This window comes from Rhinopithecus roxellana, chromosome 6 (genome assembly GCF_007565055.1).
Source record: "Rhinopithecus roxellana isolate Shanxi Qingling chromosome 6, ASM756505v1, whole genome shotgun sequence".
Taxonomy (NCBI): Eukaryota; Metazoa; Chordata; class Mammalia; order Primates; family Cercopithecidae; genus Rhinopithecus; species Rhinopithecus roxellana.
Window position 1 is genome coordinate 112,749,478 of NC_044554.1, and position 20,396 is coordinate 112,769,873.

General features: G+C 38.6%; 1 protein-coding gene across 4 annotated transcripts in view; it reads right to left on the bottom strand.

Moving 5' to 3' along the window:
* Positions 1–907: 907 nt before the first annotated feature.
* The window catches only part of PAXIP1 (PAX interacting protein 1), a 60,236-nt gene continuing 40,747 nt past the window's right edge, over positions 908–20,396 (bottom strand). For all 4 annotated transcript variants that reach the window (XM_030932496.1, XM_030932498.1, XM_030932497.1 and 1 more), the window contains 12 exons: positions 19,398–19,535; positions 18,607–18,728; positions 17,995–18,179; positions 16,999–17,042; positions 14,518–14,588; positions 12,916–13,018; positions 11,625–11,793; positions 5,088–5,188; positions 3,867–4,001; positions 3,700–3,775; positions 3,555–3,615; positions 908–1,382 (listed from right to left, as the gene is read on the bottom strand). In XM_030932496.1, the coding sequence (XP_030788356.1) occupies positions 1,367–1,382; positions 3,555–3,615; positions 3,700–3,775; positions 3,867–4,001; positions 5,088–5,188; positions 11,625–11,793; positions 12,916–13,018; positions 14,518–14,588; positions 16,999–17,042; positions 17,995–18,179; positions 18,607–18,728; positions 19,398–19,535 (1,221 nt within the window). In that variant the 3' untranslated portion in view covers positions 908–1,366. The remainder of the gene's footprint in view (positions 1,383–3,554; positions 3,616–3,699; positions 3,776–3,866; positions 4,002–5,087; positions 5,189–11,624; positions 11,794–12,915; positions 13,019–14,517; positions 14,589–16,998; positions 17,043–17,994; positions 18,180–18,606; positions 18,729–19,397; positions 19,536–20,396) is intronic.

Sequence of the window (20,396 nt, forward strand, 5' to 3'; positions counted from 1 at the left end):
TTAGTCACCAAATCAATGCTTAACAGCTGTGCAGGCCAGTTGGCTTTAGACAGCTCCTGCAGTTTTTAAGGATTATTTCTTGGCAGCTTTTGAAAAAAAAGCACTAATTGAAAGGTTAATCAAATCAGTCATATTTGTATGTTGGTTATATAAACATCGTGTCTCCACCAAAGATTAACAGACGCATTATACTCTACCCAGAAGGCCATTTATTCTGTAATGATTGTCACTTGCCTTCAAGCTTCTACGTAGTAGGGAAGTACTTTGAATACTTGCAAATGAAAATTCTGATTTATGAAACGCTTCTGCACTTCCAGGATTCTACAGATTCTAAAATATTTTATAGCAACACCAATTCTACCTGTGGTACATGAGGGGAAAATGTCAGTTCTATATCTACTCAGAGGTAAGTCAATATCTCTAAGTTTATTTAGGGACAAAAATATAAGCTTAAAAGTAGACATATTTTGAGGCACAATGTTTGTTAAAAAACAGCTCTGAATGTCTGCGACAGCACTGGTCAGCACGACCTAAAGATATTAGCAGTTACTGCTCTGCTCATCTGTAATAAACCGACGGTCTCCTACCATTTTATTACACCTATGATCCAACAAGACGTGTACTGCAACAGGGTCTGGAAAGAAGCGGGATAGATGGAAGTTCCATAGCGTCACTGGCTCTCACTGGTTGCGCCTGTGTTTAGTGATTGCAAAATAATCGGAATCCGCCCCTGCCTGGGATGGAGTTTATTATGGTGACAAAAAAGGGGCTGGCTTCTAGAAATTATTTCTTGAGGTAAAAATTTACTGGAAAATATTTTGTCTTGAAATTACTTAAAATGTGATCCAGTTTGATGTAAATTATAAGTTATGCAAAAAATGTGGAATAATAAAGGATTACTCAATTCTAAGTTCAAAAGTACATTTATTTAAAATGTGGGCAAGATATCAATATAAAAGAAAACAGAGTATAAGAAATAAAAATAATCAAAGTACAAAACATTTCAAGTCTTTAACATCCATAATTTAGAGATAGCAAGGTCTTTATTTACACCATTTTATTTCTAGTTGAAGTCCCATAACAGTTTTGTGAAAACATTTAAAAACCTGGCAAATGAATCATAAAACCTAATGTGGGCTCTTAAAGTCATATAATACAAAACATAATTTATGTTTCCTCAGAATAAAATTGCACATCTTAAAAAGATGCAGTATATTTATTATATCTGTCTTCCTGCTTTACAGTCTGATCCCCCAAGAAAGCAGCTGGAAAACAAGAGCACGTGAAGAAAGCGCAGCAGCTCCTTGCCAGCCAGACAGCTGGCCCTGCACCGCAGGAGTCAACACGCGCTGCAGCCTAGACGCCATCAGTTAAACTTATACGTAGGCTTGTTGAGGAAAACGACTTTCAAACACAAGGCAAAAGAAAAACATGAAACCAAGGGTTCCAACATTCATCACCCAGTTTCAGGGACACCCTCGTAGGAATGCTACAGCCTCTTTCTTACCATTCAAACCAATCGCTGTGCTGCACACCCACATCACAGGAGGGCCTCAGCCCTGACACACAGGCTCACTCAGCCCAGGGACATCAGCACCTGTGCCAGCTCCCCAGGGGGATCCATCATGCGGCCAGAGCTGAGGCCCAGCAATAGCTGAAGTGTCCTTTAATTAACATGTACACCACACAACCCCCAAAGGCTGACATCCCCAAAGCCCCAACACAAACAGCTGATTCCTACCTATTCCTTCAGGAGCAGGTGCTGACCTCTGCAATTCTAAACCGTCCGCTTTGGGCAAAATTAATCAAGTTACGGATATGAAAAAAGGCCCCCAAGGTAATACTCACAAGTCACCCCTATAACTTTTAAAGCAATTTCTTCTGAAAGTAAATGTAGTATGGAACAGGCTTTCACGAATACAAATATGAATGCCAGAAAAAAGTCTGGAAAAAATGCAAGAGTACATATTGTATAAAAACCAAATGCTTATAGCATATCTGTAAAAATTTAACAGGCCTCTTATCATTCCTATCAGTAGCTCCTGCAATAATTTTCTAATAGATGGCGGTATGGAATACACCAAGCTCTGATATGAATGATAAGAGCGTTTCTGCACCAAGCCTCATTCCAACTAGGCAGGCTATTTATGGCTAAACATGACATTGGCTTCTGGGACTGAGGCAGATTTTACTTCTTTTTTTTTTTTTTAAAGACAGAGTTTCACTCGTTGCCCAGGCTATAGTGCAATGGCGTGATACTGGCTCACTGCAACCCCATTCTACTGCCTCGACAAGTAGCTGTGATTACAGGTGCCCGCCACCATGCCCAGGTCATTTTTTTCTATTTTTAGTAGAGACAGGGTTTCACCATGTTGGCCAGGTTGGTCTTAAACTCCTGATCTCAGGTCATCCGTCTGCCTCGGCCTCCCACTCTGGGATTACAGGCAAGAGCCACCACATCCAGCCAAATTTTACTTCTTAAAAGCGCTTTTCTCTCAGTGATATCAAGGTCTTCTGTCTACTATTATAACCATAAGCTCTTTAGGGTCTTAACCCTGAAGAAAATGTTTGATAAATGTAATTAACTGGATGAATGTCAGTGTATTTAAATGTAAATATACTTAAATGTAATCACCTGGATGAAACAGGCACACACAGAGGAAAAAGCTTGGCAAGGATGGGCAGCATTCTGACCTCTGTGCCTTACTGAAGCAGTACTATCCCAAACACAAAATTCCCCTGCGTAAGAACAGTCCACTGAGGCTGACACTGGTCAGAGGTGGCAGAGGCTCCCACCCTCACAGAGGGGAGGAGCTCAGCCCTCCAGCCTCATTGCAGGAGCCACAGGGAGAAGTCCTGAGAAAACCCTGACAGAAGGCCCTCCGCAATGGGAAACGGAAGTTGAAACAGAATTTTCCCATCATGACCTGTAAGGCATGTTTTGCTTCACTGATGGGCTGTTCATACATTAAAATAATAATTCAGAGATTTTTAATAAGGAATTCAAATAACAGATGATGAGCTTTATTTTTTCCTGAATGTCTGAAATAGAAAAAAGTCTAAGTATGTCATTATTCTAAAGAATGACCTTTGCATTTTCCTGACATGTTGATAAAGTATTCATTCTGCCACTTCTATTTAGTAGAATTTATTTCCCATCCCAAAGTTCCTGAGTACAAAGACTATATACGAACTAAATTTCATTTTGAAAGCTACAAACTCAAAAATGAGCTGATAAGAAGAAACATGTATTTATTTTTGCAATTATGTTCTATTTTATCTAATTGTCAAATACTTTAATACCTCCATAAACTAGACAGCACAGATCCTTTCTAATTAACATCACCTATTAAAACTGAACTCTCAGCAAGTTAAGAGAATGTTTTCACTAGCAACTCAAATGAATATTCTGAAAAGAATTGTTCACTGCATAAATCACAATAGCAAAGAAAGGAAAAATGGCTTGCAAAACAGGAAAGGTACTGCCTTATTAATCTGGGAAATCCATTTCATATCCAACCCATCTACTTTTTATTCTCTTTTGAAAAGGATATGATTCATAGTCCAGCGTTTGTGTGAGTACTCCGGTCAGAACGAACTCTGCATTGTGAACATCTGAACGGGGGGAAACAGAGACTGTTAGAGAGATCCACTGCTGTGTGTGCACACACACTCACATACGTAAGCAGGGAAACATACCTATGCCTCTGGCAAAATATTCTCGGCATAAATGAAGGTCATTTTCACAGGATATTAAAATTATTTCCGACAAACTCTAAGGAAAAGAAAATGAGTTTCTCAGTGACCGAACACTGACTCTGATACAGGGCAATGACGGACTCGCTGGTGGACTCCACTCTACCCACCGAGTTCTGCTTGTGCTCCATGAGTTTCCGGAAAGATGGTTGCTTGGATAACACCTTTCCTCCTGCACACTCTACGATGGCCTTCATAGTGGAAAGACTGGGGCAGATTCCAGGTGTGATGTAAAAATACTTTGCCTAAAATTAAATGAAAATATATGTATTGTGTTCTTAAAATGCTTTAATTTTTAGAGTACATAATTTTCATAGATTCTGCCCTGAGATTTTTGACAAAATTTCTAATTTTATGACATTATGAAGCTACTAGTCTCCTACTAGCACTCAGTCTGAAGTGGAAGAGGAATCCAGCTATGTAAATGTGGAATTTAAGCATTTTCACATGTTAAGTATGCCTGAAGATGATTTAAAGTAACTAGAATTTAAGTCCCTAAAACAAATTGTTTTGTGAATAAGCAATAATATTGCAAATATTTTTCACACATTTCTATATGATTTTAAATCAGCATTATATTTCACCACACTTATCTGCCCAGCAACAGCCTCTGGCGTAGCATGCTGCCTGGCTTGTATCCCTTTTCTTTATTTTATCCGTATTATTTGAACTCAGAGCAGGAAATGATATTGATGCTTAAGATTTCATTATCTAAAAAGCTTGCTCCTGAGGATACCACAAAATACTATTCTGTCTTAAACTGCAAATCATTTCTAATTCCTGTTGACTCCTTAAGAAGGTTAAAGAACAGATTATCTTTATTGATTTACTTAGTTCTTTGATACAAAAAAAATTCCTAACTGTTCTAACACTTATCTAACATTTAAAAATCTTTAGTTCTGAGTTATATCTATGCACACTGAATATTTTCCCAAGTATCTTCTCCAGCTGAATATACATTTATTGACAATAGTATGAAGTAAGCAATGTCCTCTAAAGATTTATTAAAAGCAGAAAAACGAACATGCCTCTTAACAATTATTCAAAAACCTACTCCTTGAACAACTTATTTCTCATAGATGTATTTATTAAATTTGTGTACTTATTTTTAAACATTATAGTAAAGAAAAGTTCTCTAGAGATGTGCTGTGGTTCACGGGAGGAAGACCTCCAGTGGCAATGTCCAAGAAGGAAGCCAAGTGGTAAATGGGATGCAGGGTGAGCCCAGCTCCCCTGGAAGTGCACTTCCCATCAAATCACCTGGTAGTTCCCTTCAGCAGGTCCATGCGTTATGCTTACTTGGACTGATTTACTTTTCCCTTAAAGTGTACCTTAAACAGTGGAGAAACATGTGCCCGTTTTAAGGATTCTTCCAAGCTGAAAGAGAAAAGTACTTCTGCCTCAGCATCTCGGAGAATGTAGTTCTGCTCATCTGGAAAACAGAACAGCACATACTCTAAAAAGTGTGGACACGTGAAGTGTGGCAGGTGTGACCCACAAAATCCTCACCCATATTCAGGTATGTAACATTACAGCTACATTTACCTGTACACCTTCGGATATCTAAATCTCACCATTATATTTCATTTACTTCCCTCTAAAAACAGCCAGACCAAAAAAAGACAGGCAGGTATTTTTTCTCCTAGATCAGTGGTAATTAACCATTTGGGGTCATAAACTCTTGAAAAACATAGGGCTGGGTGTGGTGGCTCATGCCTGTAATTCCAGCACTTTGGGAAGCCGAGGAAGGAAAGCTGCTTGTTGCCAGGAGTTTGAGAACAGCCTGGGCAACAGAGTGAGACTTCATCTCTACAGAAAAATTTTAAAATCAGCTTGGCATGGTAGCCTGTGCCCATAGTCCCAGCTACTCAGGGGGCTGAAGTGGGAGGATTGCTTGAGTCTGGGAAGTTCGAGGCTGTGGTGAGCCGTCATTGCACCACTGCACTCCAGCCTGGGCAACAAAGTGAGATCCGTTCTCAAAATAATAGTAATAATTTTTTTTTTAACAACAAAAATGTAAAAAAAGAAAAAAAATTACTGAAAAATATGAACCCTCTTCCCATAGCTGCTCCTCCCCCTCTTTAGCCCCCAACTATGATTTTAATACACTATTATAGGAAGTTCACAAACTTTCCAAGCCCACAGATCTCAGGTTAAAACCTCCAGTCCTAGAAAGACAAGCTTTAAATAACTCCATCCGAGTGTGTGTGTGCGCGCGCGCATATATATTAAAAAATGTTATATATGTTTTATATGTTATATATGTTATATGTATGTTATACACACACACACAAACTCAAGGACTTGTAGGACATTGGAGTCATTTGGCTGAAAATCAATTGTGAATTTACCAAAATTTCAATATTCACCAAACATACATTCCTTTTCTTTTCTTTTTTTTTGACACGGAGTCTTGCTCTGTCGCCCAGGCTGGAGTGCAGTGGCCGGATCTCAGCTCACTGCAAGCTCCGCCTCCCGCGTTTACATCATTCTCCTGCCTCAGCCTCCCGAGTAGCTGGGACTACAGGCACCTGCCACCTCGCCCGGCTAGTTTTTTGTATTTTTTAGTAGAGACGGGGTTTCACCGTGTTAGCCAGGATGGTCTCGATCTCCTAACCTCGTGATCCACCTGTCTCGGCCTCCCAAAGTGCTGGGATTACAGGCTTGAGCCACCGCGCCCGGCCACATTCCTTTTAAGTATATAAAAATATACAGCAATTTATAAAGGATAGTTTTATCAATTTTTAAAGACTTCTGACAATTATTAATAATTGACAGATTTTCAGAGTTTTCATAGCAACATTTTAAGAAATGTGTCAAAAGTTAAAGATCACAAAATGTTTCAATCTTCCTATAAATATGTCTCATATTCAGAAAACCATTTCTTCTCCTCCTCTTCCATTTCCTACCAACCAAACAGCATAATAAGGCAACTCAAATCCAATAATATATACATCAAAAGCAGAAAACAAGGAAAAGTGATTTGGGATTGGCAAACTGGGGTTGCCAAGATGACACATATTTTAGGATTTGTGGGCTATGTATTATTTCTCTTGCATATTCCTCTTCTCTTTTTTAAGCAATATTTTAAAAATGGAAAAACCATTCTCAGTGTATGGACCAGTCTGCTGGTTGCTCTGGGCAGGAGCAACCACATCATGACAGAAACGCAGGGATCTGTTCACCAATGGTTAGAAATACAAATTCAATCCCTGAGTCTACCAGCGGGTAGAGGGGCTTTTTAGGTGAAAGAAGATAAAAAATGTCTAAAATTTGGAGAAAGAAAAAATGATGAATTAAAAAACGAACAAAAAAAGTACTGTCACACATGAGATGGTGTATTTGAAGTGTTACTTTCTAGCGGAAAAATGAAGGCTGATATGCCTTCTGAAGAACTTGTGTGAGATCACCAAGTAGTAGTTAATGTTTATGATAGAGAAAATACCACTGAGCATGGTGGCTCACACCTGTAATCCCAGCACTTTGAGAGGCCAAGGCGGGCGGGTATCTTGAGGTCAGGAGTTCAAGACCAGCCTGGCCAACAGGGTGAAACCCTGTCTCTACTAAAAAATACAAAAAAATTTAGCCAGGTGTGGTCATGGTGGTCCCAGCTACTAGGGAGGCTGAGGCAGGACAATGGCTTGAACCCAGGAGGCAGAGGTTGCAGTAAGCCAATGGCACTACTCCACTCCAGCCTGGGTGACAGACTGGGCGAGACTCTTGTCTTAAAAACAAAAGAAAGTAACATTGAAAAATAAAATAATACAGCTAAGATGATCCTGTCACAGATGAGACATTGAGATTTTGGTTTTTTCAAACAGGGTTATGTTAACTTAGTAGTAGCAATGTAAAGACTCAACCTGAACATTAAACTTTTTATGGAAGTACAAAAGAAATGAGTATCCTAGAAATTGATTATAATATTGATGTCTCAAATTTTGTTTAAATTACACATCAATATAAAATCCCAAAAACATGCACCTACCAAAAGAGGTGTAGAAAAGAGTCCTTTCAACAAATGATGCTGGAACAACTGGACATCCATATGCAATAAAAGGAATCTGGACACAGACTTTACTCTCTTTTAAAAAAAAACTGACCCAAAAATGGAACATAGACCTAAATGTAAAATGCAAAACTATGAAACTCTTAGAAGGTAACACAAGAAAGAATCTAAGGGACCTTGAGTTTGGCAATGACTTTTAGATACAACACCAAAGACACAATCCATGAAAGAAATAATAAGTAACCTGGACCTCACCTATTAGAATGGCCAAAACCCAGAGCACTGACACCAGCACATGCTGAGGAGGATGTGGAGCGACAGGAGCTCCCATTCACTGCCAATGGGAATGCCAAATGGCACGGGCACTTCAGAAGACAGCCCGGTGGTTCCTTACAAAGCTAGACATACTCTTACCATATGATCAAGCAATTGCACACCTTGTTGATTTACCAAAAGGAGTTGAAAACATGTCCACACTAAAACCTGCACATGGAGGTTTTAGCAGCTTTACTGATAACTGTGAAAATTTAGAAAGAGCTAAGATGTCCTTGTGTAGGTGAGGGGCTGAACAGACACATTCTGACAATGGAATATTATTTAGTGCTAAAAAGAAATGCACTATCAAGCCATGAAAAGACATGGAGGAAGCTGGGACGTATATTGCTAAGCAAAGGAAGCAAATCTGAAAATCCTATATACTGTATGATTCCTAATATGTAATATTCTGGAAAGGGCAAGACCACAGAAAGAATAAAAGATCGGTAATTGCCAGGGGTCAGAAGGAAGGAAGGAATGAGTGGGTGGAGCACACAGGATTTTTAGGGCAGTGGAACAACCCTATATGACGCTGTAATAGCAAAATCACATCCTTACACATTTGGTAAAACCCAATGACTGTTCAAGGCCAAGAGTAAGCCCTAATGTAACTATGGACTTTGGGTGACAATGACCCAAATATCAATGTAGCTTCATTAACAGTTAACAAACATTTCACTCTGGTGTGGGATGGTGACTGTAGTGGGGGTGGCAGTGTGTGTGCATGGGTATGGGCGGGGTATATGGGAACTCTCTGTACTTTCTGTAATTTTGCTTTGAACCTAAAACTGCCCTAAAAATTGTCTATTTTTTAAAAAGAATAATTATAAACCGGGAAAAGTCTCTTAGGAAATCCTAAAATATGGAAGATAAAATATGAAATATGTTTTCTCAATATTAAATGTTTATAACACACCAAACACTTATTAACAGTGCTATAAAGAAATAAAAGCTAGTCAACCAAAACTTCCCATCAAATAAGAAACTGTAAACTTTATATACAGATAAAAGAACCAGATTTTCACAAACTGAAACTTGAAAAATTAAGTAAATGGGTCATTCACTAAATTGGCTGCTTGGCAAACTAATTTTCAAAGAATTAGCATGTTCTTGGTTGGAAAAGAAAAAGAATAAGCAAAGTCAGAAAGTAATAATAAAGATCTCTAAGGCTGGGTGTTGCCCAAAAGCAGCAGACAGAGCCAACAGAGGCTGGAACATTACAGACCCACTTTCCCCCCAACCCAGGCTGCTGTATGCCATGCTCCCACAGCAGAAGCTAAGAAATTACACTCACTATCTCCATTAACCAATAGATTATCTCCTTCTAAATTTTATAACATTATACGAAATTGGAAACTAAAATGTTTCTAGTCATTGTTTCTACCATGTTTTTCTTCTGCCTTCATTGTTAAGTTTTATGTTTCATTAATATCTTTTTATTTTAGTGTCAAAAAATTTTCAAAATTTCAATTAAAAAAATTTCTAAATACCACTTAATACATGCGAGCCTCATTATTCACAGATTCCGTATTTGCCAATTTTCCTCCCCTCTGAAATTTATGAACCCACAATCAGTGTCTGTGGCACTTCAGTGGCCATTTGTGGACATACGTGGACTGGAAAAGAATCAGTCATCCACATGAACGTTCCTAGCCAGGAGGAACAAGGCCATGCCTTGCCTTCCCGTTCCAGCTGAAATGGTGAATAAGCATCCTCTTTGTGATCTATTTAGGGCTACTGTTTTCCAATCTGTGTGCTTTATATGTTGGTGATTTTGCTGTTGAAAATGTCCCCAGCCCTAAGTGCAAGAAGGCTGTGATGTGCCTTATGGAGAAAACATGTGTGTTAGGGAAGCTTCATGCAGGCATGAGCTACAGTGCTGCTGATCATGAGTTGAACGTCAATGAATTAACAATATACATTGAATAAGGTGTCTTTAAACAGAAACACACATAAAACAAGGTTATATATGAATGGCTGATGAAAATGTAGTGAACAGAGGCTCTCAGGAACCTAACCCCGTGTTTACCCAGAGGCTACAGTAGAGCATTCACTAACTCAGTGTCTGTGCAACTTTATAGAGCATAACTACCTGAATGACAAGAATTGCCTGAATATCATACTTGAGGATTTAGTCTTTTCTTCAGATTAATGATTTATTCTTTCCTGTGTCTTACTGCCTTAGATACAGTATCATAAAATTTTAACTTTAGTTCGAGTTTTGCTATAAACAGCAATCTTAAGTATCTTTATTTTTCTAGGTTTTCTCATCTGTAAAATTAGACTACATGAACTTTAAGATATATACACTTCTAATTTATTTTCATAAACATGAATTATATTTAAAATCTGTGGCTAAAAATGTGACATGAATCTAAAATATTTTAAATTTAGAAGACGGATTTAATGATGACTTGTGTCTGTTAAATGATAAACAAGGTGAGTTTAGCCACAAGAGTGTAACGGGACCTAGTAGCACCCCCTGAGGCCTTGCTTGCTCCACAGCCACACGCCTTGCTCTTCCCTTCCCTATATCTTTCTGCTTAAGGGGTCGGGGGCGAGGGAGACATAGGTGAGAAAGTGTGAGAACACGTCAATACAGGGCAAACACTGGCACAGAGAAATGAGCATGTGGATGCTCTAAATCAGGAGCTGGTAATCAATATAACTGCTACACGATGGAGTAGCCAGGGAGTTCAGTTTTAGTGCCAGCGTGGTTGGGGCAGAAAGACCAAATGAGAAAAAACAGAATTTGGTGAAGCTTGTCATGGGGCATGTGCCTCTTAACTGCTCAACCCAGACAGGGCCCAGGGGAGGATGGAGGACACAGCTGGGGAAGCTGAGAGGTGCTGGCCTAGATGATGCACTGGAAACACCAACTCCGCAGACACAGGGTGACACCACTGCTATGCAGGACAGTGAGGGCACACAGCTCCCCTGGCTACACAGCCTCCATGAAGAAAAAAATCGCTTAGAATTTATACTTATTTTATACCTAGCAAGATTCTAAAAACATTTAGGTGTATATCAACCTAAGAAAAAACTATCTTTTACATACCATCTCTAAATGTGACTCTTAGTAAAAGAATTTCTCTTTTGGGGCTCTGAACAATGGAAGATAGGCAAGAGGACATAGATGTCTTTCCCTCCTTATATAAACTGATATTCAAAGTGTATTTGAGTAGGACATTTACATACACCTGCTCTCTTTCCAAATAAAGAAAAAAATTATACTTCCCTGCACTTTGAAAAAATCTCACTTTACAGCCAGATTTCCAAACAAAATATACTAACAAGAAAATAAAAAGAGGGACATAGAGCTTGTTTCCCCCCTAATATTGTCCAATTTACCAAAACTTTTATACTTAGGGTAAAATGCAAAGACATCAATCAAATAAATCACTGGGGATATGGAATAAATGTATAAATTTAAATGAATAACTATCACAGTTAAAAAAATAAATATTTGTTGGGATGAAAGAGATGAATTCAAGGAAAAAAAAGTTTATTTGGCATTAAAAACAAAGTTACTGGTGTTGCTCCTTACCAATGAACTTCTGACACCTGAAGCATTCTTCCAGCCACTCTGGCGTCACTATGTGCTTCACGACAGAAATCGCCGTCAGGAACTTCACAGTGCGAGTCACTTTGCTGGCAATGAGATGCGTGCACTTCTGTGCAGACTCTGCAACCTCCCCACCGAGAATGTAGAGCTTCTAAAGGTCACAAGCACAGGTCAGAAATGAAAAAGTTCAGCATCCATAGAGCCACACTGACAGAGAGTAACACAGAGGAATACCTATCTAAAGACAAGGTTTATGACTGTCATTCTCAGCCACAGAAAACAGTGTGACAGGTAAGACAAAACCTGTAACTACAGGAGAAAAATAAAAAGGAGAATTTATCATTTACATTTCTGTAGTTTAAATCCACACAAATCAAGATTAAAATATGAATTCTCCATCAAGCATCAATAACATATCTCCATGAATAAATTAAATGACATGAGAATGATGCAGCTCACTTCACAATGGAGAGTAAACAGCCAAGACTTGCTAGGCCGAAACTGGTGTTAATGAGGAACATTTACCTGCTATCTTCGTTTTCTGAAATGATGGCATAAAAACTGGCTAAGACTTGAGCATATAAAAAAGCGACCTCCTAATAACTATCCTCACATTTTCAAGGTGGAGAAATTAATTTGTTCTAAATGTGTAATAGTAGCATTTATAATTGTTTATTTTCCTTAAAAAGGAAACCAGGAGTGAAATGTATGAATCCACCATAATACAGGTCAACTTATACTCTTAACCATCCTTTCCCTTACCAAAACAAAACAAAATCCCATCATCCTTTGGGTTGTTATTTCAAAAAGTATATTTAAAACCTGTGCCCATTTATCATCTAAACAAATACACAAACTCCCTTTGGCCTCACTCTACCCAAGAAAACTAATCTTGGGTAGACTGTGTTTCAATCACAGAACTTGAAAAGACAGTTTTTCTTCATGCTGGATGTCTTTATGAATACGACACAGAAGGAGACTTGCAAATGTTCATGTGACTATTAACATGGTTCTCGGCCTATGCTAACAAGAAAGCAAAGTATCTAAGTATGAAATAATAGCACAGAACATGGCAGGAAGCCACTAAACATTTACCTAGTTGTTACTATAAATACTACTAAAAATACTTCATAAATATGCACTATAAAGACTGCTATAACAAGATATTCCTGACTATCTAAACTATGTAAGTTAATAAACTGCTGATCTGAAGTAAATATATACAAAAAGGAACATTGCCAAAAATCCTTGTACGAAGTAGATGAAATTTCACCTTAATATACTGTTGAACCTGGACAGGCTCGAATCCAGTGAAAAGCACAAAAGGGGTCAATTCCGGAGTTAGCTTTTTAGTGGGAGGTGGTATGTCTTCAATTCTGTGGAAGAAATACACATAAAATAGTGGTGATTTCATATTTACTTACAATGAAAATTTTCTTTAGAAAACAAGGGATTTCAATAGTTTAACAAGTTTTAACTGCACGTGGTTTTTATTATTAAAGGAAAAATACAATGAGCTATCTGTCCTTCCTTTCTTTCCACCATTTCCATAAAGTCACCTTCCAAAAAAGACTACCTCTGAAGCTTCCAAGGGAGGCATCCAATTCACTTTTGGTTAAGATCAATACTTCCTTCTTCATCAATCCCCTCCTGATTAATTTTTTTAATTGGCTTTCAGAAGAAAGCGAAGTTGCTTCTAAACATCACTGATTTTGCTAGCTTTATACTTCATTTTTTTCTATCAAGTTTTTAAGCTAACCTTGTGTGACTCAGGCCACTCCTTGTTTGCACATTCACCATCACTACAAGTCAGCCGAGTGTTGCTAGAGCTTCCAGTGTCTTTTACATTCTAGCCCTCTTCAACCACAAATTATGAAAATGTGGCTCTGCTCAAGCACACATTTTAAATTAAACCTTTTTGTTTTTTACATAACCCTTAAAATTTTTAGATCTTTTTTTCAGCTTATTATTTTCTGAGACAGTCCAATAAAAATTTATTTTAAAATTTATTTGTGGCAATTTGATGATAGCCTTAAAAAATGTCACATAATTAGGATTTTATTACAAAAGTCAACAGTTCAGTTTGTGTTTTGGAAGTGGAGAATGGAAGGAGGGACAGAGGAGGAGCAGGAAAGAAAAAGATGAGGAAACTGGTAACTGCAAAAAACAATTCAAGCAGTTATATTTCACCAGGTACAGTCTGGAAAGAAGAGTTTTCTAGAATCAAGGAAGAAAATAAAAGCTCTGTTGGTTTGCTCCTGCATTTGCTATGCCTTACTAAGTAAATGATTGGCAGGACATCATTATTGACTCCTGCTGGCCGACATGACACTAAAATGATATGCATCTCAATTTACATACTCCAAGCCAAAACCCAACATGCCATGTGCACTGCACATGTCCTTCCAAAGGCTTTGGGTCTGGATCCTCCTTCCCACCATGGCCAGCACTGCTCTGTCCTCATCGAGAACTGGCAGATCCAAGGAGCATACCCAAGACGACGCCACAGCCTACACGCTCTCTCAGCACCTACAGCATGTTCTTCAGCCGTGCCCAGGAGGCCTGGGGCTCCGTGGTGTACCTTTGAGCTGGGCTCTAGACCTCCCACCCCATATCCACCACTGTAGCTTCTGTTTTACATGGCAGAGATGGGCTTCTTATAATATGTCACTTAAAGAAAAAGACTGAATTTTTTAAAAATAAAAAATATACTGGCCTATGTCATTAAAATGAAATAAAGTGGTAAAGCAAAAAGCAAACTCTTTCAAATCCTATTTACTGCAAAACATTTTAGAAACGTTCCTCAATTGCCACCGATTTTCCAAAGCAGACCTGTGAAAGCCAGCAATAAAATATTTAAGGTTATTACTCATACCTGGCTCTTTTGGAAGAAGGCTGGACATTAGCTACTTCATTCTGTTTCAGTTTGGGAGGTAGTCGTACACTCTGCAATTAAAATATTGTCGACTTTAATTCAATCAATCTACTAAGTAATACAGTAGCTTCCAAAAGATTTATGTGTCGAATAATCAAACTACTTAAACATATACAAGAATCATGTTCTTCTTCACCACATCAGAACTAGTCTTCACCTCAAAAGATCACTAGGACAATGCAAGCCGGGAGAAGAAGCTAATATTCCAGAGTGAACCTCTGTATCGTTTTCGTTTTTTGTTTTTTTCTTTCCCTCTTTATTCACAGAATCCTTTCGGTACCTTAAAGTATCTTTGTTCCTTTTTTTCCTCCATGTTACATACATGCAGCCCTCAACCTTGAACTTCTCAGAATGGTTTTTATTTCAAATATTTTGTCCTGTGTCCCAATTTAGAATGTGGAAAACATGACTGAAATCACACCTCTGCCCTAAGACTATTCCTAAAAGAGAAATTTCACCTATGAGATTTCACAAAAGATGTTACATGACAATCAGATCAGCACTGCTTGCTACCAACAGCCAGACAAGGTACCAAAACCTACACTCTGCCTCAGCAACATGGTCACATCCACTAGGACCAGCTCCAGTCCCTGACCCTGGAGCAGAAGCCATGCTAAGCACAAAGAGAGCAGGAAGGAGATGGGATTCCCTTGTGGGGTCCCCACCACAGTCAGCATCTCCATTCTACCCTATTCCTCGTTCACTCCTCCTTCATAGTTTCAACTCAGAGGTTCTTTGACTTGTGTGGACCAACCATGTCTTTCCCAGATGTTTTATTACTTGAAGGAATTGCTCTCAATCTTATTAATTTACTTTAACTAAACTTATTTTTTCTAAATATTGCTGCCGTATCTAGACAACCAAAATAAATATATCTATAGAAAGCATTCAAAATCTATTAGCCCTGTCATACACAGAGAATCAAGCTTTATAATAATTTGCAGGAAAGTTTTTTACACTTTTTCTTATTATAGCCTTAATAAGAAAACAATTTCTCAACTCTCTATTTCCAAAGATCGCATTTAAGTCTCCAAATTGTCATTCATTGGTACCAAGAGTAGAAACAAATGGTGGGATAGGCAAAAAGGGTAAACTGGGCCTCTTTGTCTCTAAGATTTTTAGCTTTTAATTACTGATACAAAGCCATGAGAGAAGCTGACATCTGGAGCCCCTGACAACTTCAGAATATAAGCCATATAGTTTGGGAGGAAAACTCTGATGACCACTTTCTCAGTGTGAGCTTAAAAGCCACCATAAAATTCCTTTCAGCTAAATGAACTGGGAGAATATTTGCTTTTGCTGATGTGTCAAAACTGGTCATGTCTTTAAAATTAAAATCATAACTACTAGTTTAAGCTAGGAAAAAAATACATCTATGATCACATTATCATTAGCAAGAAGAAAACAAGACTGTGGCTTGGGGGGCTTCCTCAGAGACTCGGGATGATTATCAGCAGCTTCCAGATGAGATCTGAAAAACGAGTAAGTCAGTAGATAAATAACCAGAAACACAGGCTTGGGTGTTAGCTGCTAATCCTCATGACACTATTCTCCTCAGCTAGTTGTTCAAGTAGCACAAACCCTAAATTACCTCCGTATACAATAGAAATGTGGTGAAAACTTGGTGGGTCCATGACATGGAAATCCATTTTTCAAAACAAAGGTTAGTATATAACAACATGAACATAAACCAAAGTCTTAAAATTACACTACTATTGGCCAACAATAAAAAGATCTGCTATTCTCAAAGTGCTGATGTTCAGCCAAACAGTGGGAAGTCACAGCAGACAAAGTCTAAAGTGAAAAATTATTGAAGTGGTCCCGTCTGCTGTAACTTAGGAAATACGAATGTGGGGAAAAGAGAAAACCAACTGATTTTCCACTCATCACACTTGACAGATGAGAGAGAATGCAGAAAGCACCTCTCTGTCTTGTAACTAACAACCAATGGCCCTCACACTTCAAGAATGGCCTATCCTGAAAAGCAGAGACCTCAAGCACTGTGATGTGACTCCCAACTCAGGACACTATGAAAACATTTCCCCCTCATCACGAGACCCGGGACTCCTTAAGTTCTGATCTGTAGCCCCAAGTAGGTTACACATCCATTGCTTCCAATGGTTCTTAAAGTTCTTGCCTTTCTAACCCCATGAAAAACAAGACATCACCTTTGATTTTACTGTTCTCTATAAGCAATCACACAGCTCTCTGAAGCAAATGAGCCCCTCACATGTATCTATAAAAATAATGACAATCACATCCTAACAATTAAGAGAAAAATCAGTCCTAGGATTTACTGGAGTAGATAATTCATTTGTTATCATGTTGACAAATTACTAATTTTTAATTTATTGCAAATACATCCCTACTGCATTTTAATAATACAGTAATAGCCAAAGCAAGGTTATTAACTTGACATACCATCAACAACTCTGCAGACACTTTTAAGGGAACTCTCCAAGCATCTAAAGAGAGAAACATATTATTTTTTATGATAGATACACTGTTCAAATAAAAAGGCCTTTTTGTAAAAGTCTTCCCTGATAATCCTCAACAGACAGGTGGCTTAGCTGACAATACTTAGTAAGGATAAATGTTTAAGTACTATAATGAAGTCTTAAAGAAAGCTTTCCAGGCAAGGTGAGGGAATGCTGCTGCGTTCGTTTCACCTGCTGTCCGGATGAAGCAGCACTAAGACCACTGGCAGCAAACAATAAAGCAAATGCTGCGTCTAAACCCACGGCATTCACCCTCCTACTACCGCTGGTCTGGTTGTCTGGGTAGACATTTCTAGGCCTGTGTCCAACTCTGGGTTTCACACAGTCTGGCCTCTAGCAGGCACAAACCTTCTTGCCTATCACAGGAGCCATGACAGTATTCAAGATGTAACAGCAAGTCAGTCAAAGCTCAACAGTGACAAAGAGGACAGACGTCAATTCTAGGAAAGCAGGGAATGTTCTGTAGGGTAGGGACCAATTTGGACAAAAGATTAACTGGCCTGAGAGGCAAGACTATCAAAAAGCTTTCAAGCGCTCCTTCCATCTCTAAGAGTTCATCAAAAGCAAACAAAAATACTAAACATGCCTGTAGTCCCATCTACTTGGGAGGGTGAGGTGGAGAAATCACCCAAGCCCAGGAGACTGACGCTGCAGTGAGCCATGATCACACCACTGCACTCCAACCTGGGTGACGAAGCGAGACCCTGTCTCAAAAAAACAAAAACAAAAACAAACAAACAAAAATCCTAGGCAAAGTGGGGAGAAGGAAGAAAGAGTATAGAAAGGAAATTGGAAATGAGTCAAAAACTGATTAGAAAGCTCAAGCTTGGCCTGGTAATTAGTATGAATAAAAAGATGGCAGAAGTAATGCTAATGATTTAATTTAAGTAAGATTTGCAGCATGTAGAATTTCACTTACCTAAAAGATTTAAAACTAAATGCTGGGTAGGGGCAAACGGATCCTGCAGACTGAACGCCGTGTAGCGACTATACTGAATCTGCCTCAGTGCCTCAAAGTTTCCCAGAAGAATGTCGCCAAGCCACTGGGCGTTGACACAGGGTATCCTCCACTCTTTGGCTTTTTCATACTTTAAACCAGTTGGTCTTATTATTTTTTGAGGAGAAAACATATTTATTAAATGTTAGAGATGTCAACTGTCCAAATGTACATTTATTTCCAACAAAAGGCAATAAAAAATTTCTAAGTGGGAGGCATATCCTAGCAAAGTTGAGGGTGACCCTGAATGAGAATGAAATATACACCTCAAGGCTCATACAGAATTACAAAACCACCTAGGAGTCTTACTTTTACCCTATTCCTGTTTTGTTAATTCAAATTTCATTAATTCAAATGTTTTCTAGGTATTTCTACTAACATTACTATATCATTGTCATACTTTGTTTAACAGACTTTGATTTCCACAAATTTCTACCACAAAACAATGACACACTAAAAAATGCACAACTATTGAAATAGCCACTATATTGTGTGTAAATTTATGATTAAAAATGGTTTCAAAAGTTTGCTTACTCTTTACAGATGAGGACTGTGTTGCTGCGGCATAGGTAACCCGTATATTTGGCGCCCGCCAAATAAGCCATTAATTTTAGGTCATCTCTGTCACTATCAACAAATCCAGTCACAGAAATAATCTAAGAAAAAAAAAAAAGAGAGAGAAAATAAGATAAACACAAAATAAACAAAAAAACAAAACCAAGTACTATTTCTTCTACTTCTTAGTTGATATATATTTTTTCACTATTTTTTTGGCATTATGGAACACATTTGGTAATATCATTTCTAAAACTTTCAAGACCAGAACTGTATTAATGGTCAAAAGTTTACACACACAGCCCTCACGGGGAAGAAGAAAAAGAATGAACATGAGATGCCTTGTTTACGTTACTGCAACACTGCTCAGACGATCCCAATAGTTACGTTATAAAGCACGTAACCACGAGCCAGCTCCTCCTTCTCCTCACTGACCCCAACGCTGAGATCATTTGGGTGGGAGGACCCACAACTATTGATTAGTTCTATCCACTAGGGGCTGCCTTTGGTACAAGACATCTGATTTATTTTTGGATTTTAAATAGTGTCAAAGACTGGAGAATCCATTAAATATCTACTATGTGCAGAAAGCTGTGACTGTTACAAGGAACTAAAAGAAAGCAAGCTATTTCTTATGAGCAGGCACTTATAAAACGGGCAAAAGTACACAGAGAAGCTGTGACTCGGAAGCCAACGCGGGAGCCTCAGGTAAGTGCTAGCAAGTGATTGAAGGATGATTTAACAAATGGAACGTGAGGACTCGATCTTACATGCTGTGAACACGGCTTTCCTCCTGGTGGGAAGGCCACTGGGAAGTGAAGGGCTCGGTGCGGTGGTAGCATCTTCTTCTTCTTTAAGACTGTGTTTAACCAGTGTGCAGTGATACATCTCTTTCTTTCTCTTATTGCCTATCAAACATAAAATTATAGGTGTGTTGTTTTTGTTTTTCTGTTGCAGGATTAAAGAAAATTCTAAGGTTGTATAACTACAATGCCCTTTTCATTGGAAGCCCCATAAAAGAATTTCATGACATCTAGCACTTGAAGTAACAAATTAAAACCATGTAGCTGGTTATTTGAAATACAACCTAAAAATGTTATTATCCATCTGCAAACAAGAGTCTACAACTGAGGACAAAAGCAACAAATTCTACAACAACCTTAAAAATAACGTTAATGATGACTGAAATAACACGTATGACCACCAAAGTTATAAGTGCCCTGTAAGAACACAGAGGGCCCCACATAAGAAAAAATACAAAAAGCTATCCACCTAAGATGAACCACAGGAAAACAAAAAAAGTCTCAGAAGTATTTCCACATTTTTACTGGAAAAGCAGATCCTGTGAACGGCTATCCTCTTTAAGAGGGGTGTCTTGGAGGTCATTTGTCACATATATATAATCTGTCTACAATAAGCATTTTTTGAAAAGAAATGAAACTTCAGAGAGCACAGGAAGGTAATATCGAGGAGAAAGCCCACATCCCGGCAGTTTTAGAAAAGCTCTGTAAGGGACCTGTCTTTGCACGCTTATGTGCGAGTCACACACCAGTACGGAATCCTGCTTCCCTTCACTGTGCAGAGAGCAGCTGGAATGGTGACTGCAGGGAGCGTCCGCCCTTTCTTTCTTTTTTTTTTTGAGACGGAGTCTCGCTCTGTCGCTCAGGCTGGAGTGCAGTGGTGGAATCTCGGCTCACTGCAACCTCTGCCTCCCGGGTTCACGCCATTGTCCTGCCTCAGCCTCCTGAGTATTGGGATTAGAGGTGCAC